Below are 20,856 nucleotides of genomic sequence, written 5' to 3' on the forward strand. Positions count from 1 at the left end.
AGCACTTATCTGAAATCTACAGGTTCCCTGGAGGCATTCAACAGGGACTCCAGCAACAGAGTGGTGCAGGAATAAATCCTCAAGCTTCAAAATGCGTTTCATCACTCCGGGTTCCCTCATCTAAGAGTCAATGGGTTTTTTAATGTGGTTTTTAGTTAAGATGCCTGAAATACGGTCTATGGTTAAGCTTAAGAGACTTTTACGTTTTGTTTGAAGACATAAAATACGTCAATAAACAAACTTTGAAGTTTAAAAAGTGAAAGTGAAAGAACCTTGTCACACTGAGCCGCACCGAACATCGCTGAAAGATTATAAACCGGGCCAATTATCGGGGCCGATATTTGGCATTTCGCCGATTATCTGAGTCAGCATTTTATATTAATGATCACAGATAATATTAATTAATTAGAAAGTACTAAGAACATTTCAGCGTGGGAGCACTTTCACTTTCTAAAACCTCAGGGTGCTATTTTTATTTATTCATTTTTAATTTGCATTTTGCCGATTATTTGGCATTTTGGCTATTATCTGAGTCAGCATTTTATATTAATGATCACAGATAAAATTAATTAATTAGAAAGTACAAAGAACATTTCAGCGTGGGAGCACTTTCACTTTGTAAAACCTCAGGGAGCAATTTTTATTTATTCATTTTTAATTACATTTTTCACTTGACTTTATTAAAACGTTTGCTGGGAACTTTCTAAATATGATGTTGAAAGTCTCAGTTTTGATTAAACATTTGCTAAAGGCATTTAACAAAGTTTCGTGTTGGAGTTCGTTATTCCAAATATTGACAGAAAGATTTTCATTTTTATTATAAATGCATATCAGATCCAAATATCGGTTGTCAGTCTCATTAACTACTAATAATCTGTATCAGTATCGGCCCTGAAAAACCAACATCAGTCAGCCCCTAATTCGTTCCAGTGGAGTTGCTTGCCTGGAGCATACGCCTTTGACCAAGTCAATGAACTACCAAGAGTCTGCACCAAAACTTGTGGATAGAAAAAAACAACACCCTGGTTTAACACCCAGAACACCCTGTTCATGCCCTCCTCCCCCCTTGGGTGTACTCACTCAGCAGCTGGCAGCGCAGGACCTGCAGGCTTGTCTTCATGGTATCATGTGATCCGGTTCCTCCTCCACAGTGCTCATGGTTCTCTGGTAAAGAGAGAGAAAGGCAGGTAAGGTGAAACTCTCTGGTATCAAAATCACATTCAAGTCATGGTCTCGTATCAGTGTGATATACTGTGATTACGTCGGGGCAGGTTTAAGTAGACACGGAAAAGTAAGAAGGGATTGCAGATAAGATTGTGCGGCTTAACCTTGACAGTTTAATCCTTGTAATGACTGCCAGAAAACAGTTACACCTCTCACAGCGGATCATGAATTACAGCCCAACTAACATTTCAAAATAAAAGACCAGGTAGCGCTGCAGTGGTGGTCAGTCTCAGCTGCTCCGCTTCAAATCAGTGTTGGCATCCTGCAGTCTGTGCTGGTCAGTAAAACCAATTATGGAGCATTAAACATTGACCAGTGAGTCTTGTTCTGAGACAGCCGCTGTGAGTGAGTGTGTGTGTGTGTGTGAGTGTGTGTGTGTGTGTGTGTGTGTGTGTGTGTGTGTGTGTGTGTGTGTGTGTGTGTGTGTGTGTGTCAGCCAGACAAGAACCCAAGGGTGCTCTTTAGGAGAATGACTCACTGATGGCCTTCTGTTAAATGAAACACCACACACACACACACACACATCTCCTTTTAACCCCAGAGGAGTGTGTGCATGTTTGCCTCCCTTTGTGGAAGTGCCCTTGAGCAACATGCATGTCCTTCACTTGCACAATTCACATAAACAGACATAAAGAAAAGTATTCAAAGATATACACACACCTGAGCACCCTTCACCCTACCTGCATGAATAATCTGTTGTGAGTGTGACATGTGAAATTGGATTTGTGCCCCCCAGGACGAGAGGTCCGGTATCAGGCAACCTGCGTTTCAGCGGGAGACGTGTGAGATGAGAGGGACGGACAACAAAAGCGCAGGGTGGTAGGGTGCCAATCCTTTCATAAGGCTTTATATCTCATAAATGGAGGCCCGGCTCTGAGGAGGCAACACATCTGAGTCATCCTGTTTATGTTGTTGCTATTCCTTTTAATTCTTGTAAAGCAGGTGGAGCTATGAATCTGAAAGTCCAGACTATTTTGAGATTTTTTGAAAATTTGTTGAATAGGGGTGGTGACATGCCTGAACACGAGGATGAAAATGTTGAGCAATGTAGCTCATATTAAATGTGATTGTATATTTTATATGTATATAAACATCAGCTACAGTTTCCACATATTTTTATGGACAATAATTCAAAACTTTCCCATGATTTTTCAAAGAACTATAATAAAATATCCATGAAGATTCATATTGTAAAACAATGCACCAACTAAAAATGCAGTACTGCCATAGGTATGGAAACTTTCAAAAATAATCAGTTTTAAACTCTATGCAAACATAATTATATGTTTTTTTAATGTAATAATCTAAACAATTAATTAAAAGATTTTTTAAAATATATTACTATCATATTTTATAAATATAATTCTCTGAACACTTTTACTAGCTTTATTAAAAATAATTTTCCAAGTCTATTAACTTCTTGACATTTCTTGCCAGGTTCTTCTTAGCCTTCAAACAAATCAAACAATTTGTACAGGGTTCAAAGTATTAAGTCCTTGTGAAAGGTGTCTGAACGCAGCACAAGAAAAGTGATGTCGATCCAGGTTTCAAAGGGCGAGAAAATCAAAAGCATGAAATAATGGACAAAGCCCTACATCAAATAACAATTTGGAAAAACACTTAACTATTTCTCCACTCTCCTATTAGAAATAAAGCATAAAAATGAATAAAAACAATGATGTAAAATAAGCAGCTAAATTGGTTATCAAGGCGCATGTTTAGATGACAAATGCAGACAATTTTGTTCTTGTTCATAGTGTTTAGAAAATGAAAACAGAAATGCTCGCTGCTCCGTCGCTCTTAACTCACAGCTTTGACTATAATGGCGTGGGTTCAGACGCAATATAGTGCGAGTAATTGCAAAAGAGATGAGGCTGCAAGAATACAGTACTAGCAGCAGAAAATGAGTTTTTCCGGCTCCACGTCTGAAGAAATGACACAAGCTGCAACCGTCCCAAATCCATCATCACGTCCACGCCATAACGCTGCAGTGATAGCAGCTCCATTGCAGCTTTACCTCCTTCCTTGTGCTTTAATTTTTTTAGTGTCATGTTCCTGGCCTAATGAGCTCAAAGGCAGGGCGCGAAGAGAGCAGCTGAGCCTCTCCACGGTGATTACACCTCATCAGCGCTGCCAGGCCAGCTCAGCCTCATAGACACGCTCTTTAATTTGCGGGGCACAAGGGGTGAGTCTCGGGGACGGTGGGGGGTGGCAAGAGAGTGGAGATAGTGGCAGGGTGTGTTTGTTATATACTTGCTTTCACCCTCTGACACTTGAACTGACTTCTCTTTTCTTGTGCCGCATTTAAATGCCTTTCACAAGTATTTAACAAAGAAGAGCTGTCAAATTATTCATTTTTTAAATCGTTATTGATTGAAGAATTTTCATTATTTAATTGTTATTAATCAATTTTTTTTAACCACATTTTCAATTCAAATATTTTGCATTACAGCTATGAAGTCCATATTGACAAAAAAAGCAATTCCTACCAGACTGACTTGATTAGGAATCAAATAACAGCAAAAAAATAGCTCCCTTCTTGAGAATTTAGCATGATGGTTGGTACCACCGGATTCCTCAGGTCGTCTAGTTTCATATGATACCAGATTATAACTTTAGCTTTAAAACTCAAGCTTCTCAAAGACAGGAATGCAGCTGGCGATTAAGTGTGACAGCCTTAGAAAAAAGAGCCATGAGAAACTTGGCAATAAATGCCCTGCAAACTGTAAGAAATTAGTAGATTTAGAATATTTTTTTAAGCTGGGAAAAAAGTCCTATATCTTTCTATATCTGTTATATATTTAAAATCATTTTATAGAGTTATATTTTTTAAAGTGATTTTTGTCAGGTCAGTTTTCTAAGCAGTTTTTCACTTTTTTCCCCTCTAATTTTTTAGGTACTTTTCTTGTACTTTCTGATTTTTATGTAATTAGTTCTTAAGCTTCAAGTTGCCTTCCTCCCTATGTTTTTGAAAGAAATCAAGCCAATTTGCCTAGCTTTTAAAGAGTTAACAGGGCAGAGAAGGGTTCTTGAGAAAGGAGGACAAGCTGCACGGACAAAAGACAGGCTGCTCCGCCGGCCTCCTGCAGGGAAGCTGAATCATAGTTCAGCTCCGCAGACACGTGCAGGTAAAGGATAATATGAGATGACAGTCAGGGTCGCCGCACTACCAAAACCTCAGACAGGCTGAGAGGTTCACTCGCAGCTGCTGACAGGTTTGTTGCTGCAACGCTTCACACTCGCCCACCGACGCAGAAACCCTTGATATTGTGGACTCGTCAGATGGGAAGCTGGTGAGGGATCATGCTGCACAGGGGGGACTCCTGCTGGGTGGACGGAGGCTGTTCACACGAACATTGCTGCTATGTTACAAAATGCAGCCCCCTCTTTCATTGCACTGGGACCAGTGCGTGGACGCAGCGGGGATGCCGACACACAAAAAGGCTCTGCCAAAAAAATGCAGAGTCGTCTGGCCACAAAAAAACAGCCTGGCTCCTCTATCACCATAACCTCTACAATATCTGAGCTCTCAATCTCAGGAATGAGACCAGATTTCCAGGATCATATTGTACCTGAGAGTGTGAGAGTGCCGCAGTGATGACATTTTTTTTCAGGGTTCTTACAGATAAAAGCAAATCAAATTCAAGGACTATTAATTACTTTTTATGCCATTCTTATTTTCACCTGTTGCATGAAAATGGTGCATAAAGCTCGCAGCATGGGCTAGTTAGCAGGAGCTCCAGGATGTAGGTTATTAGAGACTCGACAGACGATGAAATGGAGACTTCCACACTGTTACCTTATTCTGCAATACTTAACATATAATTGTACATGAGCAGTAGGACATATGCCGCATTCATGTGATGGCAGAAGGTCGTAGTTTCCGAGTTGGGAAGTTTTTCTTCAGACTTTGTTGTATTCATGTGCTTTCAGGTGGTTCAGTGGTTATTATTCTAACCAAGAACCCGTTCAAAAAACCCCAACACTTCAAGATGAGAGAACCAGAAGTGCCACAGAGTAATGTGGGGGTACATGCCATGTCTCTGCAGAAAAACACACAGCCACGCACTTCCACTGATTCCTAAGTGATGATGGGGGTTACTTCTGTATGAGTCTTTAAACTGTACCTTGAAAATGTACCTTTTACTGTATGCAACGTACAGCAGACATCAGCAGTAGGCTCAACAATAACAGATGAGATGCAAAAAAGCATCACACTGACGCAGCTTTTCTTCAGCTTAGCACTTTGCACACAGCAGCGTGGCTTCCTACTGGAGAGGGGGAAAAAAGTTGCATGGCAACTGACATGCACACAGACGGCAGCCATCACCATGGCAACCCTAATAGTACATTATATTCAAATTCATTCACAAGGACATTTCGGGGCTCAAACTGAATCAAGAAAAAGTTAAAAGAAAAAAAGGAGGGGATCTGGAATTACAGAAATTCACTCTGACCAGAAGGAGAAATCCAGTAAGAATCTGCTTTCCTCCTGGACTCTCCAGTCAAGGCTTTATGACTGCAGTCCTGCTGACAGGACCTGGTCCCCGAAGGGCCCAGACTACAGCTCTGAATAGTGTGTCTGGAGGGGGCGCAGACTGTAGGCCAAAGCCAAGGTCACCCGAGACGTCACAATGAAATAAGCCTGTCACTCCGTCTCTCCGTAGCCACCAGCCGCAGGGATAACAATGCTTTTAATTTTGGACTTCCCTCTATTCTGCGGTTGTGTATAGGAGCCGTGGCAGCGGGCTGGCTGCCTGCCCACAGCGGCTGCAGCCTGAGAGCTTTTCCATAACGAGAGATGAGGAGGAAGAAGGGAGGGAGGGGAAGTGTGGGAGTCGAAAACGACGGTGTGAACTACAGTGTTTTGCTCACACAGTCAACTGATAACTGGACCTCCAATCACAACTGTTCTAACTGATGCTTTTCTTCCTCTGATGTTCTCACGCTTTGGTTTATCTCTTTGCTATGAACTGCAGGGAGCTTCTGTCTCAGGACGGAGCGACAGAATAAAGACGTGTGGTAGCTGCGCCTTGTAAGTAATTGGACAGATACGTGCAGCAGAATACAATACTGGAAAGAGTTGGATTGATTTCTTGTTTTGCTGATGTAGTGTCAGCAAAAAAAGTTATTGCACATTTGTAACCCGTTGTTCGCTTGTTTACTAGATTTTGTGAATGCTGCTGTCACACTGAACGTTCTGCGGAGCCCGTTCAGACTTCAAAACTTCATACGGAAAACAAAAAATATCGTCGAATATTCGTGTTGAACTGCCAAAACAGATTCAACATAATTCTGAGTTGGGTACAGCCTTAGTAATTTCCAGTATATATCACAATGCTACTCACCCATCTTTTAAGTGTTTATGTCTGATCTTAAGAGCACAGCCGATAGCTAAGTGGTTTGTTTACATGACACATGTAACAGAAGTGCATTTTTAATTAATTCAGTGTGGACAGAGAACTACCCGGTCATAATGCTGAATTTAGTTGGACTCCTGGTTAAATTCAGTGTACCAGTTCAGTCCGTGTTTGGTTTTATATCAAACTGGTTTGATCGTTTTCACACCGGCCAAAACCCTTTAATGGATAAAGACTGAGAAAATTCAACATTTTCAGTGGATCACGTAAAAATATGATCACAAAAAAGCTGAATTCACTGCATCAAAGCCGAGGTTTGATGTGATCCCAGCTCCATTTCAAGATGTGTGAAAGCACCTTCCCTTGACCCTGCCCGTCCACATCGACCCAGAGGACACGCTCACACAGAGGGCGCCCATTTCTCCTTTGATGTTGTTTCACCCTTTGATGGAAATCATTCCCTCATCGCTCAGTCTCTGCAGTCTTGCTATGTCCACGTGTTTCTTCCCAAACCGGCACAGATCATGGCTGTAACTCCAGAGAACAGCTTTACCTCTGGGTGGGGATTCTTGGTGACCTTGCAAAACAACAAAAAAGCCTGGCACCAGTCATGTGAGACTGTGGCTTATTGTGCAATGGGGAAGCTGATTACTGATTACAGCTGCGAACAATTCTGTTATGAAACCATTATTCGTCAGTAGGAGGGTTAAAAACCGGTGGCGGTGACTCAAGAGAGACTCTGGGGCTTTGATAACTTAATTGTGTAGCCAGGATACACACAACAACTGAATGATTAGGAGTATCGATTCCATGCAGCAACAGGACTAAATTAAATGCAAGCAGCAAGGAGTACAAAGCAGGAAAAGGCTTCCAGGGAGCTCTGAGAGGCGGCCATGTTGCTGAGTCACTGTGGTGAGCTGTATGCGTGAGCGCTGTCAGTCGTGGCCCTGGATGGTAAATCTGGCAGGATGAGTTGCTAGGTGCTGCATCATGAAGGCTGGCAGAGGATGTGCAGGTTATCAATCAGCGCCATCACTCCCCTCCAGGCTCGGCCCGCAGTACAGCGACACACCGGCCATTAAAAGAACATTAGGCTCCCAGCATGCCGTTCACTCTGAAGAGGCACATCTCGCTTTACAAGCAGGAAACATGTCAATGCAGGCGCACCCTGTGCATGCAAGTTGACTTATTAGCCTCAAAATATTGTAAAAAACAACAACAAAAAAAAAACACTGGAGAGGTATAAAATCTTTCGCTTTGCACATGGAGCAAGTGGACCAAAGTGAGGTGTGGGGCCACCGAAGTGGCAACAATTCTTGCATGAAAAGCTTTATTGCAGTTTGGCCTTTCGTCACATGACAACAGTGTTTTGGGGACCTGAAAATGCAAACTCTTAAAAACTGGGTTCCAGAGTGTAATCTTTTGAAAATGCAACCCCTTCTTTCGCCGTGTAAACTGGCAATGTGCGGATCCTGTAAGAACAGTGATGGTGCATGCACAAAGTGCGGCTATGATGTGATGTCACAAAGTTACACCCCCGACTACTGACCTGGCATGCATACTCTGTGTACATGAGGATCGTTTCACAATGTCATCATATGAACACGGATTTAAAAAAAAACAAAAAGTAAAAGACTTTTCCGTTTCTAGTAGGGCCGTTCTCATCTAAAAGTGGCCTTAAGTGTATATTTTACTTAACTTTTCTCTATTACTGTATTATCCTCTCCATCATACACAAATCAAATAGACAACAGTTTGAAAGGCTGTGATGCTGATAGATCAATCGGTCAATTACAGAAAATCAATTGGCAACCATTTTTATAACTGAACAATTGTTTCAGCATTTTTTAACAAAAAGCCAAACGCTTGTGTCATTTTCCAAAATGTGAGAATTTGGTGTTTTTCTTTTTTTCTTTTTTTTTTTTTTACAAATGACACCAAATTTTGGATTTTTGCACTGTTGGCTGGATAAGCACATCAGTTAAAGACATCTCGTTTGGCTCTATGAACAAATAAACAATCAATCAAGAAAATAATGGCCAGATTGATTGATAGTGAAAATATTTGTTACTTGCAGCCCAAAATCTGTCACGTGCTTCTTGCTGGTTAGATCAAAACAACAACCTTTCCCAAACAACCTAAGTGAACATGATGTCAGAGTAAATAATGAAGTCAAACAAAAAGGCAATTCAGTCCATTTTTTTTAAAAAAGCTCACGGTAACCAAAACCAGAGTAAAAATCCGCCGTGTGCCCTTAAAGCATCTCCAAACAAATCTCCATGTATGAAAGAGTTAACTTCAACATTAAAAAAACGCCTTCAGGTTTATGTTCATGTCTCACAATGCCAGCGTCGTGCTTATACAGATAGATTTGTGCTCAGTGAGCAAGCTGTCAGCTCACATCCATGTCTTGGCGACAGTCCCCGAGTTAACATATTTCATATGTCAGTACTGAGAAAGCAGGACAGTGTAGCATTAAAGATGATGCGCCTGTCAATAGTCATTACTGTAGAAGCTGCTGAGAACAGCACAAGAGCAGGAACATACCTCTCTGAGTGTGTTAGTCACTGTATTAGTGGGATGTTTTTTTTGTTCTCCGAGCATACTTTGAAGCCCTCTATCCTCTGCCGTCATACATGCCAAAAACAGTGAATCTCCGCTTCACTCTCACATCACATCAACAATGAAGGAACCTACTGCAGCCCTCGCAGGATGAATGAATCTCTAACTCGTTCAGCGGAGAACTCCCACTCAGGGAGAGCAGAGCACCTGTGCTCAGGGGCAACCGAGGAGGAGCAGAACAGCATCGCCGGCCTCTTCATTACTCAGCGCACTCACACACAGCCAGGGCCAATGACTGAAGCAATTCATCAGAGGAATCATGGCCGAAGCCCTATCTGTGGGTGTGTGAACACATGTGAGACACAGACAGAGAGATAAATGGTAGCCAGTGAGTTGCTGCCCATTTGTGCAGCTGCAACATTTAGTCCATTTACAAGACGAACCTTTTACAGCACGAGCTTCCTGTGCACATCAGAGCTGTTTTATATATTTTGGAGCAGCTCCAAGTCGAGCGTCAACTCTGTCAGAATGACTTTCAAGTCCTTTAGAGCCTGTCCATGTCAAGTCATGAGCAAAGTGCATTTTTAAGATCTTAACCAAGTCTGAAATTGAGGCTTTCGCTTTCGAGTTTTCAGACAGTTGAGTCTCAAGTAAACCGCATCTCGCAGCTGTCAAGTCCAAGTCAGGTTTAGAGTTTTTTTTTTTTTTTTCATGCTGACTGTGAGATTTTTGCAATCTTTTAAGTTCAGTGCATGCTACACTCTGCGACATGGATCTGAATAAACTTGGGTACGACATCAGGTTTGATGTATGCAGACTGAGCAATGACATCAGCTACTGAATTGCAGGCTACGACCTACGTCCAACAAAACATCATCAGCGTGCGTCATTCATCTATAGTAGTAGAGAAAAATGTAAACAAATCAAGAGCGCGCTGTAACGGCATTTATGTGTGTCGGGAAAAGTCTAGAGAAGTGGAGGAGGAGGAGAATGTGGATGCGGTCGTGGCCGGGGAAAAGAGGCCAACTTGACACGCCAGTTTAGCAGCTAGAGCTTAAAGTAAGTATTAGCATCTATTAGCATCGTGACGTTGCGCTTATCAGTGCTTCATTTCATGCTGCATTTCTGTTGGTTGGTTAGCAGATGTAGATCATGACAGCAGTCACACAGTGCCATGGTCATCCCAAATTTCTGACAGTGTCAGAATTTCGCACAACCGTGAAAACATTCGCCCTCGAACCTCTTACTCTGCAACGTAGAACCACTACATGACCAAAGATATCGCCACACAATATCTGTCACAATGGTTATTTTTTATTGGAGACAACCCCGAATCGCAGTCTATACCGGGTCAAAATGCAATGTCTTACATATAAATTCTCAAGGATTTAAGTCTCCTCAAATCCTTGTTTGTTGACTTAAAGGGATACTTTGCTGATTTTTAACCAGGTCTGTGTCAATATGGCGTTGAGAGTGGCTGCCCCCCCGTGCCGACAGTGTGCGAAACTCCCCACCTGTGCAATAAGCAAAAATTTGCTGGATGATGTGAAACATGTCATTCTGCTTCATCCGATGGCTTTTGGCTGGCAGAAAGCCCCGGAAAATGGCGACACAGCAGATGCCTCAACATAGTTTGATGTGCACACACTCCCAACAGACGGGGTTGAAAATCAGCAAAGTATCCCTCTAAGCCTGTCCCGTCTTCAGGTAGTCAAGTCTCCCAGGAGTCAATTCCAACCCGGGTCTCACATCTCTAGTCTGAAGTCAAGTCTTATGGGAGTCATGTTTTTTACACGCTGAGAGAAGGTGTCAGGCAGCTCCACTGTATCTCACCGGGCAGTCATTAAAACCAAGGGAAGGCCAGACTGTGTGACAGATTCAGCGGGGGATTGAATCAGTGGAACAAAGAGTGAGACAGGTAACAGAGCCCCGGGGGAAGAGCCCGTGACAGACTTTGTTATATCACTGGAAAGACGACACTGCCGGCTGAATATCAAGCACCTGGAATGATTGAAGCACGAGTGCTGTCACCGGATGCATTTGATTAGCGTAGAAGTAAGACACAGAAAAAAAAAAAAACTTTATCAGTGATGTTTCAACAATCGCCCACATTATAAAGAAAACATATTTGTCAACTTACAAAAGCCTCATTTGACAGTTTTTAAGAAAGAGAGTAGGCGGTTATAGGATGAGCACAAAATCAAATAAAACAAAAATAGAAGAAAGAAAGCGAGCACAGCAAAAAAAGGTTAAATTACAGTGCTTTATCACAAAGTACCTCTATGTACTGAACAGCGCAGACAGACAGGATGTTAGAAAATGTCCAACACTGAGTCCCATTTGATGGATTTCTCCTGTAAGGCCTCCCAAGTGGATATTTTTTTGTTATAGACGGTGCACACAGACCTGTATTACCTGCAAAAGCTCTACTCAAGCTTATTCCATCTCTCCTGAGAGAGTTCTTGAGCCAGGCAGTAAAGGAGCCGAGATTGGGATGCAGCTCACCCTCGCCACTGTCTGAGTCGTAAATATTCTCCCCTCCGTCTCCCTCTCTCCTTCTCTCTCTCCCTCTTTCTGTCCTTACGTGACCCCTGACTGAGCGAGTGACTGACTGCCACCACGATCTCTGGTGATGAAGAGTAACGTGAGACTACAGCGTCTCACATTCCTGCTACGCTTGTCACAACTGGTATCACAACCCAAAAAAACACCATTGCTGCAAAAAAGGTGAAAAGGGCTCAGGGTGACAGTTAAATTCACCACACTTTCTGGATGCATAATGACGCCCACCAGAGCGGTTCGTTTTCTTGGTGCATTGGTCTGAATACAAGCCAGACTCTCGTGGAAATGTCTGAATGCATCCCAGTGCTGCACAAGTCATGTTAGCAGGCAGCAGGATGTTGCACTACTTTCTTTTTACAATTAATTAATGTCTCAGAGGGCCCCAAACCCCTTTTTTGAGACATGTTCAGGCAAAAAGGTTACTAAAATTGCATAAATAATCAGACAAGTATAAAATCTGACAGGGAGTATCCTGAAACATTGTTGGAAATGGCAAAATAAGATTATTGAGCTTGTCAACATCCTAAAATCCTAAAATAACACCCACAACATCCCCAGAAAGACAAAAAAAATTACTGTTCGCTTGACAAATTCTAACCAAATCTGACTACTTTTCAGCACTTTTTGGTGAATTTCATGGCTTCATGTGTATGTAGAAAACTCCCACATTCATATGCTTCAATTTGAGCCTAAGATGTCCTTACTGTGGCATAAATTAAATCAGAGAAAAATTAATTTTCAGTCGCTAGCCCCCCAGGTGGTCTACTTGCCAGCAGTGTGAACCTGGAAAAAAGGATGCACAGATTTATCAGCTGCACACCGGTATCGACCAATATAGGTCATGTTGCTGCCATCGGCAAATAAGATGAATAAGAAGACACTGGTGCATTCATGCCAAATAGAGCAAATCTACAACATGTCACTATTATAAAATATATTATAAATATAAATGTTTGATCACACAAGAGATCACGTGGCCAATCGAACTTATATGCATGCAAAATCACATCAAAAGCGTCCAAATAGAAGTGATTTCGAGCAGCATTCGGTCGATAACTAAGCCTAGTTTCAGACTGTGCTGTTTTCAAAGTGGATTTGTTTTCTTTCCCTTTGTGATTCGACACTAATGAAGTGAAAATGAGGTACCGTGTAGAGAAAGCCTTGCTTATAATTTCGTGAGCCAAAAACAGCACAGAACGAGAGACCAAACAGGTCAGAAGGCGGGATGAATAATGTAAGAAAAAAAAAGATCTTTTACAAGGTTTCTGATCAGCAGCTTTGAGAAAAATTTGACTGCCTATGGAGCCGAAAAATCTGTTTGCTAAAATGAAAGCGACCTTTTCTTTGCCCTCGCTCTCTTTCATATCTAAAACACCCAGGGAAAAACATTTTATCAAAGCCTCATCTTTGACTTCTGTCTCAAAGCCAGATCTGCAGACCGTTACATCTCACGGTGCGGCCGCAAACTGTCAGACCGACAAACAGATTGATATGTAAAGTCTGCCTCTCGAGCTTGGCCGCATCGATTATTGGCCCAGCGCCGCTCAATGAGGCCACAGTAACGGATAACAAGCACATAATCCTGCACGTAATGGCTGTCAAAGATCTAAATTTACACCGGGAAAATAGGCAGGGAGACCTTTGATGAAGTATTTGACCTCATCCATCAAAGATTTTATCACCGCTGAAGAGATGCGTCTCTGTGGGCTCTCCTTCTTTCTCGAACTTCTAAAGCATAATTTTTCCTCTCACTAAGACTATTTTCGGAATTGATTTAAACTCGACTAATGTGGCTTTGACTACAACTCCCCTTGATTTAGCTTCCCAGAGGCTGAGACAACCGGTTTATTGAGTGTCGCCTCAGTGATAACTTTCATTGCCGTGTGTTCTCCAGGCCTGGATCCTTGGCAGGCTAGGGATGATAGACTAACTTTACATAAGTGCACGGCTGTCTGACTCCCAGAAGCCGGCAGACGACAGAGGGAGAGGCTGTTACCGCTCTGTAAAGTGATCTCCAACAGCGGTTCTAACACGGGGCTTGATGTTGTAGAAAAGCCCTGAGCTGCAGGGCCTCTCTTCTCCTTCATCTCCCATCTCTCTTTGCTCCCCACTTCTTTAATGTCATGTCACGCTTTCATCCGAATAATATCCTTCTCTTCCCCCTGCTCTCATCTTTATTTCAGGCTCCTTCTTGATGCTCTGAGTCTCTTAAACTAAGAGGGGAGTTTAAAGCTGCCACAGTCTAAAAAATGGCAAATGGGAATTCAAAAAATAATAATATGAAGAACTAACTAAGACATTACAATTAAAACCTTCTATTGAGGTGTTCGAGTGAAGCTTTGAATGTCTGTTGTCTTAAAAAAAAAAAGAAATCCTCAAATAAAATCCTAAATCCTAAAATAAAAGTGATTTATTGGCTTAAATGAATTACTCTTAAAAAATAACTTTGTTTAATCAATAAATGTAATTTATGGTGCTGCAACGTGATCTCATACCTACTTGTAAGATTTGGCTGAATGGGCAGTTTCCTCCAGCATCACTATAATGACACCAGGCAGACTTTTGCATTGCAGCTTGACGATAAATCACGAGTCGACTTTTGTGACTATGAATATATTGAAAAGTAAGTTTCGGCAATGCAACGACTTGGTTATTAGTGTTAGGAAGAAATCAGGGTTGACCTTAGTCACGACTCGGCAACGACTGATGTAACAAAATAACTCAATGTCCGCTTTTAGAGTCACACAGGACACAAACAGCAATCTCCTGGGTAAAAGTCCTGTGCTTGTTGGATCCACCTGAGTTGACTTTCTCACTCTTTGGACTATGTCTGTTGCGCTGAATGTCTAATAGTGATGTGGATGGGTTGACATTGGAGTTTGATGAGAGCTCAGTGTGTCTCATATAGACTCTTCAGGGTCGAACTGCCCGAAAAGCTTGACGCCATGAGAGAGATACCAGATGGGGTGCTTGAAAGGCTAAATGGCAAAAAAAAAAATGGTTTGAAGCAGAATATTTTGTGACATAAAAACATGTTGTGAATTTTTGAAGTGATCACATCTAATTTTTGTCAATAGATGTTGACTTTTGGTCTTTACAGTGCTCTGGAGTTACTAGAAATGTTTGGAGCACACAAACTTGAAACAATCCAATAACATAGGCTAATAGTATTAGTATAATCTTTATCTGCAGCTGTGCATAAATACTGGATTTAAACAGAACGGATACAAACAAACAAACAAACAAAAAGCTGTGCAGCATTTGAATGTAGATTTAGAATTCAAATGTCAATGTTATAAGTGAGGCTTATAAATGAAGTTTCAGATATTTGGTAAAGCTCTAAAACCAACAAGAAAACAAGGAATCTCTATATTACTATATTTATCCCTGCGCGCCTTTGTGTGATTAAATTCTATACGACAGGCATCAACACCAAACATCAGACTTCATCAGATTATAAATTATAGTATGTAAAGCTGCATTAATCAATATTTTTATGTTAACGATGGATCAAAGTACTATGAGTAATGTGAAAGAGAGCATTATCATCTACAGTTTCCATCAGTTCTGCAGAGCGTTTGAGCGTCTTTCAGCTCATTGTTTTAGTTTTTTGGCTATCGAGCTTGCTGTTTTGGTTCACGCTTATGGATCTAAACAGCAGCGAACAGAACTAAACAGCTAACTAGGGGGAACATTTAGTAGCTAAACAGCCAGATCTTTCATTGGTTTGCTGGAAATATGACTGCAAATGAATGCTAATGTTGCTCCTGAATGTACATTAGGGTATAATATTGTGTTTTCGGCTTTTTCTGCTTCCAGCAAGTGGCTCAATAAGCCCAAAACACAACAAATGAATGCTGCTTAAAGAAAACTAAATCCATTGGCATTTTCTCCAGTGAGACTCAGGACATAGTGTGCAATTTCGTCACGGTTTAAGGTCGTGATTTTCGCGACGTGATATTTAACAGTCATCACTCAAATGTCAGCTCAAGAAAGAAAAAGGCAAGCTATTATTATGACTGAAGAGTGACATTTTATAATTGAGAAACTGTCCAAAACTACATGAGCACTGGACAAAACTCTGACTAATAAAGTTAGCAGAACTATAGAAGATTGACGACAGAATAAGAAGGAAAATCAGGGTCATATTAGTTGCATTACAGGCGGCTGACTGCACAGTACAATGACTCAACATATGAAAGCTTCCCCTGTTGGCCCCTGAAGAGCCCCATGAAGCCACTCTGACATCAAATGGATATAAATCTTATCTGAGGACACACCTGTCCCGCTCCACCTGCCTGCTACATTCATCCCAGCAAGCATGATCCATATTTTTTTCAAGCATTTTGTGTATCAAAAGAAAAGCTAAAATATATATGATGTCTTAAACTTTTGACTGGCAGATGAATCTGTTACGTACAGGAGATGTGGCACTACATCAGATTTGCTGTGAAGCCGGTGACGTTAGTTTCCTCCATCTGACAGCCCGTCTGCAGCAGGTCGAGCACCTGTCACACCTCACTTTCTGCCAATGAAGGTGATGGCCGACCTGCCGGTGGCCAAAGCTGACCTGGTTTGAGAGCAGCCAGCGGCAGAAACAGAGTGACTCAGAGGGAGAAGCTTTTCAAATGCTCCACATGAGTCAAGCTGCTTTTCTTTTTTCTTTTTTTTTATGTTGAATGACTAATTTGTTGAATTTTGGTGTAACATCCAAGTGCAGCATTAACATGAATTTTTTCAAACTGCCTCAGGGGAATTTTCTGATAAACCACTTTCAAAAATCACACTGGAACTGTGCGAGAGAAGAGCTACCTTCCTGAAAAACATGCTGCACATTTGCCTTAAAATTATTCTCAAATTAATGTCAGATTTTTAAAACTATTTCAGAGTTTATAATTTGACTTCTAGCGGGAAGCACTAGTACTTCGATCATCAGCCCTGGAGAAAACAATGTGTTTAATTTTGAATGTTATTGATTAACGGTCCAATGTGCAGGATTTAGTGGCATCTAACAGTGAGGTTAAACTGAAATTTCTGTGCCAAGTGTGTAGGAGAACTACGGTGGCCGACGCAAAAACACGAGTTTGCCTGTTCTGGGCTTCTGTAGAATAACATTGCAGACTCTGTGGAAGAGGACCTGCTCCGTATGTAGACACAAATGCTTCTTTTAATGTAACAAAAACCAAATTTTTCATTTTCACGTGATTTTAAAAATGGAAACGTTGTTATGAATATTAGATTTCTTTTCTGCCAATACATGCCCTGGACCTTTAATTGTTAATACTTAATGTCACCATAAACAATCCAGTATATAAATCTAATATATGGCAAAATATGCCTCTATCTCACAAATACATGCCTATGTATTGCTTTTGGATGCTTTTTTGCTTACAGATGCCTCTAAATGTGATGTAAATAGTCGTCATCTCATGCATTACCTGCAGAAGAGTTAGAACTTGTTTAAAAAAGAAAGTCTGTGACATTTTGCAATACATCATTCTTTTCACACATTTTTAAATCTCTACAGACCTGTTTTACTGTTTATTAAAAAGGTATTCTTCTTTGAAATTGTTTTGTCTATCTGAGTGAAATCTAGATTTATTTTTTTAGCATATGGCCTTGATGTGCTGGCTTTTGTGCCCTGAGAAACAAATTGCCACGCTGAAGGGCAACTGGCCTTGCCACCCAAATTACAAAATTCCAGGCATGGCACAGAATAAAACTTCAAAGCAAATGCTAAAAAGTCTATGATTGCTTCTTTGAAAGAAAGACGGACAAGATGTGAGATTTTTCTGCATCTCCAGCAGCTACAAAGAGGGATAAATATGCAGACTGATCTCCGAATGTAATATTCATCATTAAAAAATAATCTGTAGTATAGAGATAGGGCTGCCACTAAAGTTTGAGTTTTCATGGTGTAACTTTAAAATTCAGATTTTGAATAGATGAATATTCCTTGTTTTCTTTGCCAAGATTCGGAAAACAGTTAGCAACATCCATGGGACATCCCATCCAATCACATCTCACTCTTCAATCTGTTCTCTGCTCTGATTGGTGAGGCGGAGGGTATTTTTAGCTCCAGATATTCAATAAAAACAGACACTTCTCCAGAGGTTTTAAATTGAGACAAACAGACAAGCCAACACCACAGCAAAATAGCATGACACAGCAGTAGCACTGAAACGCCAAGGGTGCTGTCAGCCACCATCTATCCTCCAGCCCCCCAGCGGGCATCACAGTTAACACGAGGCCTCCCTGAACGCACCTTAGCCTCTTATACCGAGCAGGTGACTCATTAAAGGAAGCCAGCGATACTTCATCACAGAGAGCGAGAACACAAGCTCTTGATGCACTCAAAACTTTGGAGCCCTGTGAGAGTGGACACACTATTAGTGCACTGCAGCACAACTGCTGCAACATTAAAACTGTGAAGGACCATTTGTCAAAGTGCTCCCCGATTCAAGTCCCCGATGTGAAGCCGTTTCTGAGACTCGTCCACTGGCCTCAGAAGAAACGGTGACTCATACAGACAGATCAACTACACCACCCTCACATCCAGACGAGCTCTGATGAACGCACTGATACTCGCATATGAAAGACGGACACAGTTTTACATCTAAATGATTCATGTCGTCTAACACGGTATGAGCATGAAAGCTATTTTATTTGCCTTGAGGGTGAGAGATTAAAAATGCAGTGGTGTAAGATGACAAATCAAGAGGTTGTACGCCCTGGGTGTGAACTCTGAGGTTTTACTACATGCAAAATAAGACGCTCGAGGTAGCGGCCAACGTTGAGAGTCAAAATGCCGCAAACAAGTTTAATCCCTTTAAGTTAACATAACAGATTTAACAGGGTGGGACATTGTGCTTATTTCAACATGCTGAGAGTTGTGGGCATAAGCAAACTGCTGGAATTGTGTCAGAGCAGTTTAAAGGGGACTCAATGTATAATCATTATTAAAGAGATAGTTCAGATTTTTTAAAAATGGGGTTGTACAGTGTACTTATCCCTAGTCAGTGTACTACATAAAGTAGATGTAATTCGGCACGCTCTCAGTTTGGAGAAGCAGGTTGGAGCACTGACACAGAACCGAGGCAATCTACTGCTGTGGACGAGGGCAGCAAAAACACATATTTAGGCCACCTAGAAAAAAGCAATGTCAGTTTAGGCATATGCTATATTTAGAATATTTTCCCAACGTTACCTCAATGTCAGACAGTGATTTCAGATCTGTTGTATATGCTCTTTTAAAAGCTAGACTTTACAGACAAAAACAGTAATTTCACCAAGTAGAACACGGGAGCTGCTGGTCTATCGTTACCTCGATTGGTTAGTTTGTGTTATTGTGTAACTTTGGTGAATCTGAACTAACCTGTTAAAACATCAAAGTCACACAATAACACAAACAAAGTAATCGAGGCAGCAGTAAGAAAGGGCTGCCTGACAGCGAGAAGGTAAAGCTGTGACAATACTCTAGTATACACTTAAAATGATACTGATTCTTTTTGGTTGGATATTTTCTGCTGACCCAGTTCACAGCAGTACATAGACAGAACTTGATTCTCCAAACTTGGGCATGGCATAGATAAGTACCTCATACAACCCTGCATGAAAAATCCCAAACTCTCCCTTTGTTGAGTGATTGAGAGGGGGGTTACAATTTAAGGGGAAAATTTAATTTAAAAACTTTTTGTATATCAATCTGTAGAGTGAAGCCATGTTTTAACGTGGAGCTAAAACAAAAACTTGATTTTCTAGAGGTAAAGGGATGAAGAAGGGGTTTGACAGTCACCAGGTGTCAACAATGAAATGAACAATGAAAAATTGTAGATTTTTGCTTGACATGTAGAGTTTGTTGGTCTTGAAAGGGTAACAACCCCAAAATATTGGGAAAAACAATATACTGAGTGTCTTTTGCAATTGAGACTCAAACGCAACAAAGGAAACTAGAGAAACTGAGGTAACAGCAAAAGGAAATAACTCATTTAGGAAGTCCCTTTGTTCCAGAACAATGCTGATATATGGAATTCAAGATGTCAAGAACCAAAAATGTGACAGCAGGCAGTGGAATTTACTCTTTCCTGTACACATACGATCAGATAATCTAACTGAGAGTGTCTATGAAGCACTCAGGAGCAATGTCCGGTGCAGGACAGGAAGAAAGGCCCTTTGGTGCATTCAGGAATGTGCATGAGGTAGACACAGCGGTCCTGTGCTCTACGCAAGAGTTTGCATTGCGAGGGAGGAAACACATATTGTTTCTACTGTCTCTCTATACTTCCTGACATAGTTCAGCAAACAGACTTTCTGCAGAAACAGTAGAGAGCACACCTCGGGAAGTTCCTCACGCTACACACATTCCTAATTTTACCTCTTGACGCAGCCGCTTGTCTGGTGACAATGGCAGGAACGAAAAGCTCTGCTGAAGGATGTTTTTTGGAAGGGGGGGAGTGTATTGTACCTCGTTTCCTTGAGCGGCGCAGCAGAGACCGCTAATAGCCAGCTGGGACGAGTGACCGAGAAGAGCAACATCCGTAGAGAACGTCCAAAGTCCAGAGATTTCCCGCCGGGCGGTGACCACGTGTCCGTACACTGAGGGAGAGATGTTGTATTGTTCTCCGCACTCCTCCTCCTCCCCGCTCGGCTCCATCCCCCACTATTAGTGAGACGGATTAACTCCAAGAGCTGCTAGTCCTGAGAGTGTGTCTGGCTCGCTGTATGTGGACACGCACACACACACATCGCATCAATTACGCCTTCTCCATGTGATTTAGACTGACAGATGAAGGCAGATGCACTCTACAAAAACATGACAAGGACAATTGGCTTGAAACCGGAGAATTTACTCATGGATGAGTCGCCCAGTTGCTCAATTCTCCAAAGGCCTAATAAGCCAATTACACCAAACCCAAATTGCATGTTGTGCAACACACACACTCACAACGATGCATGCAAGTTTGTGATTGGTAGACTGACTCCGGAGGTGACTCAGTTTCAGAGCGATGGAGCCTGGAGTCTTCCATCCGGACAGGGGTGACCTTTCTTCTTCTGCCTCTACAGGAGAGTGCAGTGATGAAAGAAGTGGTATTTGGTTTGGAGCTGGAAGTGTAAAACTTGATCGAAAAGGAGCGGTGGCAGCCGCAGC

The 20,856-nt window shown here is 41.7% G+C and overlaps 1 protein-coding gene across 2 annotated transcripts in view; it reads right to left on the reverse strand.

Annotated features, from left to right (window-relative positions):
* The window catches only part of tmem108 (transmembrane protein 108), a 60,657-nt gene that overhangs the window by 25,243 nt on the left and 14,558 nt on the right, over positions 1 to 20,856 (reverse strand). Inside the window, exons 1-2 of one of the 2 annotated variants that reach the window (XM_088071837.1) lie at positions 20,173 to 20,196; positions 1,081 to 1,164 (exon numbers count right to left, since the gene is read on the reverse strand). In XM_088071837.1, coding sequence (XP_087927963.1) covers positions 1,081 to 1,120 — 40 coding nt within the window. In that variant the 5' untranslated portion in view covers positions 1,121 to 1,164; positions 20,173 to 20,196. Of the gene's footprint in view, positions 1 to 1,080; positions 1,165 to 20,172; positions 20,197 to 20,856 lie in introns of those variants that run through there. The other variant, XM_042510636.2, reaches the window with a different exon arrangement.

Source organism: Plectropomus leopardus, chromosome 21 (genome assembly GCF_026936395.1).
Source record: "Plectropomus leopardus strain MGB_pleo_1.0 chromosome 21, ASM2693639v1, whole genome shotgun sequence".
NCBI lineage: Eukaryota > Metazoa > Chordata > Actinopteri > Perciformes > Serranidae > Plectropomus > Plectropomus leopardus.